At 37.0% G+C, this 4416-nt stretch overlaps 1 protein-coding gene across 1 annotated transcript in view; it reads right to left on the bottom strand.

Annotated features, from left to right (window-relative positions):
• Positions 1-4416, bottom strand: part of LOC106874731 (E3 ubiquitin-protein transferase MAEA) — a 99582-nt gene that overhangs the window by 18285 nt on the left and 76881 nt on the right. The window contains exon 3 of the mRNA XM_014922562.2: positions 1253-1456. Coding sequence (XP_014778048.1) covers positions 1253-1456 — 204 coding nt within the window. The remainder of the gene's footprint in view (positions 1-1252; positions 1457-4416) is intronic.

The raw sequence follows: 4416 nt of genomic DNA, 5'->3' as shown, positions 1-4416 counted from the left end.
TTTTATCATTGTATCAATCGACAAATAATTAAACATACATATATGTATTTGTTTGTGCATATATGTGTGGGTGGGTGTATACATGTCTATATAAAGTGTGTGTTTTTGTGTGTATAGAAATTAAAATGACAAAGAAATTATGTTGTGAACATTTTATGTGTGTGTATATATATATATATATATATATATAATGAATCACCATTGTACATCTGTTTTCCATGTTAACATACATTACACAGGTTGTCACAATCTGAACCAGTTCGTGTTTGAGTTACTTCCCTTATAGATGGATCAGAGAACCACATATCACACCTGCATTTCATTTTGGCAACCACAATATGTACCGCAAACCATACGGAAGTTGTCATATCTCTAGTCACACTAAAGAGTCCTCTCGACTCCACACTGTCTTCATTCATATGCCAACCACTTAATAAATGTACCGGGGTGCATTTTTCTCATGGTGTCTGCACTGGGGAGATCGCCTGGTTCTGTGCAACACTCAAGAGTCTTCTCTAATCTATGTTGTCTTTGTTTATTCACTACAGATATGACAACAAGGGTGAAGAGAAGGTAGTGACGATGAAGAGGGTGAAAGAAGAGCAGGACTATAATGGGAGTGGTGGGAGAAGGAATCGGAGTGGAAGGAAGGAATGATGGAAAAGAGAGTGATAGTTCAGACTAGCGGTTCTCAACTAGGGTCCATATAACCCTTAAGGGCCCATGTAATATTTTGTTGTTAGAATTCATGTCCAATAAACTGGTTATACTTCTGCAATACTCACAATATTTTAAACAATTTTTTATACAATTCCTAATAATAATGGGGCTTTTAAAAACATTGAATCACTATTAAGGTCCACCTGAATAACATAGGAATCAAAGGGGTCCATAGGTAAAAAATGAGTGAGAGCCACTGAACTGGTCTAGACTAAGCATGGGGAACCTGTATTGAGACGCTGGCCTCATGACACATAGCTCATATTCAGGTGGGTCACACTGCTAAGAAAATTTCAAGGTAATTTTTCATTAGGTGTGACATTCAGGAAGTTTCATGGGCCACAGTTTGATTGTGCCTGGTCTAGGTACAAGCTTAGATACCCTGTCTTTCTAAGCAAGTCGACAAGAAAAAGTACAACTGTCCCCTTTCCTCAGACAAAATGTGACATTTGAACAGTCCCCCATACACATCATATCCAAATCACCAAAAGTCAGAACTGAAAGAGATGGTAAGTATGAGCTGTTGACATACCTCAATATGAGAGTGTTTTGCCAACCGAAGTGCTGCGTTGTAATAGCCGGCTCTGAGAAAATACTCTACTAACATTCGGTCGAGGCGCGTTTTCTTCCACAAGGACACAGCACTGGATTGGTTGCTATCATATTCTTTCAAGTGGTCCACTCGGCGTTTGGTCATCTGCGCAGCTTCCAGTTCGTCGTTTATACTTTCGTCAGCCTGAAAGAGAACAAGAACAAAATTTCATAAATATATATACATGAATATATATACACACATAAATACATAAATATATGAGACAGAGAGAGGTACACACACATAGTGAGTCTGCATGACAAATACTCAGAATAGACTCAGTCAATAACTGAATCTATAAGCAAGAACACCTCTTTGATGTAACACCACTAGTTTACCTCTTGTTCTGCCAATCTTGCTATGCCCTTTGATATATGTACAGGCACCAGAGCAACGAGGAACATCTAGTTGTCTTTAAGGATGACTCTGCTGCAAGTGAAGAAGAGGTCACTCAACTCTCTTGTCCAAGTCTGTCTTCAATCCAGTAGCAAGACCAAGTCAACATAACTGGGGATGGAGACGGATGCAGCGGATGACCAACATATCTTACTTGCTTCATCTTGTTTTTCCTCATTCCGCAATACATTGTTGCAGCTACCTTCACTTCTGTAAAATTTCTTCCACAGAGTCCACTGGATCCAGCTGTCACATGCATAGGTAGACATGTCCTAATATGCTATTTAACCCATGGCTGGAACCCTGACAGCTACTATTACTCAGGGTCAGAGAAAACCCGGGAAGAATAGTGGTGTAAAAATGGTTTCACACACCTCAAAATATATCTCACTCCATTAATGGATTATAGCCCCACCTCACAAAAAAAAAACAAAAAAAACGGGACAGTCCAAAATTTTTACAACAAAAACTATTTATTTCAATTTTAAATAATGCTCAAAATTTTCACATATTAATGTTTCCTGACTTCCACCTATTCTATATAAATACCCTTTAATAGCTTTTTCATCCATACTGTTTATTTTTCTTGTTAGTTAATTGTAGTTAATGGCCTAATGAAAAATTAAACTTTATGCGTTAATGAGTTAATAATATAATGTAGTCATGTGTGTAAGTATTTATTTTTTATTCGTTTAAGTTGTGTTGATTAAATTACATTTTATTATGAAATTATGTCATTAGTTGTGAGTATGTCTGTACACACACACACACACACACACACACACACATGTGCAGGAATGGGTGTGTGGTAAAAAGTTTACTTCCCTACAACATGGCTCCGAGTACAGTCTCATTGCACGGCACATAGATCAAGTGCCTTCTACTATAACACTGAGCCAATCAAAGCATTGTGAGTGGGTGGATTCAGTATATGGAAACTGAAAGAAGCCCATTGTAAATATATACAACCTTTACGATTGTGTGTCAATTACTCCAACTACTAAGTCACACACCTTCACATATATTACATACATCACACATAAATAATGCAAAAAATCATGCAGATTGCAATAGTTGATAGAATAGAGATAGAATTTTTAAATCTATTGTTTCTATGCAGCTCAGTACCAAATGATTCACAGCTTGGCGGTTAAGGACCCTTGATTTCATAAAGATCCCCTTTGGTCCTGAATGACCATGGGATTGTGCTTAGGAAGTCACCCTCCAAGGTACAAGTCCAGGCAAGGTTGTTTGTTGAAGGAAGACCAGTAGTCACCCATGCATGCCAGCCTCCCTTCAAGAGAAAGGCGAAGGCAGAAACAACTTGGCACCAGTGACATCACAACTCATTTCTGCAGCTGAGTGAACTGGAGCAACGTGAAATGATGTGTCTTCCTCAAGAACATAACACATAGCCTGGTCCCGGAATCAAACTCACTACCTCATGATTGTGAGCCCAATGCTCTAACCACTGAGTCATTGATTTAACAGATAGTGCAAAAATTGTCCTTCCTTGTTTCACCTTTTAAGGCCAGAGCTACATCTGCGTTCCAGCTGGGTAATAATAGTTATTGATTTTTTCCACAGAAACACAATAACACACTGCATTTAATTCTAGTAATGTTGTGATGCAATTACTGAATTATATGAACTCACAGGCGCAGCTTATGAGTTACTAGACCGATACCTTATCCGCTTTGCCATTTTGTCATCACACTGTTATAACACACATATATATTTGGAGGTAGATGCGCGTGCACAATAAACTAAATGTGGAATGGACAGTTACACACACACACACATACACACATGCATGCGTATGTGCACACACAACCTGTACTTGATGAGACAAGAGGGCATGGAGTAGGGGTGATAGTGGTAGTGGTGGTGGTGGTGGTGAAAGGAGAGTAAAGGTAAGGGCTTTTTAACAAATACATGGAGATTTACATTAAAACACTAGAATTTCGAAATTTCTCTTTGAAACAGGCAGAGAAAATGGTTAAAAAAAAATAATAACTATTGAATAACATAAAATGGAATGGAGAAATAATGAAAGATGAAAGAAACAATATATATCACACACACACACATAACTATATATAGTTATATCCACATATACATATGTACCCACACCCACACATATACATGTGCATGCAAACTCCACCACACAAATACAAATAAATACACATATTCACATCTATGCATATAAACAAATACATTTAAACATCTAAAGACACACACACACGTGTGTGTGTGTGTCTGTGTGTGTGTATATATATATATATATATATATATATATATATAATGTAGACACACGTGTGTGTGTATATATATATATACACACAATTTGTATGCAGGTATGTGTGTTGTTGGTACGTATATATATGTATGTATGTGTATGCATGTATTTGTATCTAGATATATGTGTATGTGTGTTGTGTGTACGTGTATATATTTATGTGAGTGTAAATAAGTGTGTATGTGTGTGTATATATATATATATATATATATATATATATATATGTATTTGTGTATAAAATATTAGCAAAGAAGCCAGATAGAACAGGTTATCACCCTATTAAATTCCACGCCTCCTCCTCCTCTTGGTTGGCTGCTGCAGAAGCAGCAAACATTACAAAGAAATCTATGTTAACTGGAAGACATCATTCTATTGGATTTACTGGAAATCTTTCAAGATGAAGAGTGAA

The sequence above is a fragment of the Octopus bimaculoides genome, chromosome 14 (genome assembly GCF_001194135.2).
Source record: "Octopus bimaculoides isolate UCB-OBI-ISO-001 chromosome 14, ASM119413v2, whole genome shotgun sequence".
Lineage (NCBI taxonomy): Eukaryota > Metazoa > Mollusca > Cephalopoda > Octopoda > Octopodidae > Octopus > Octopus bimaculoides.
Note: the sequence above shows the minus strand (reverse complement) of the source record. Positions and strands in the feature narration are given on the sequence as shown.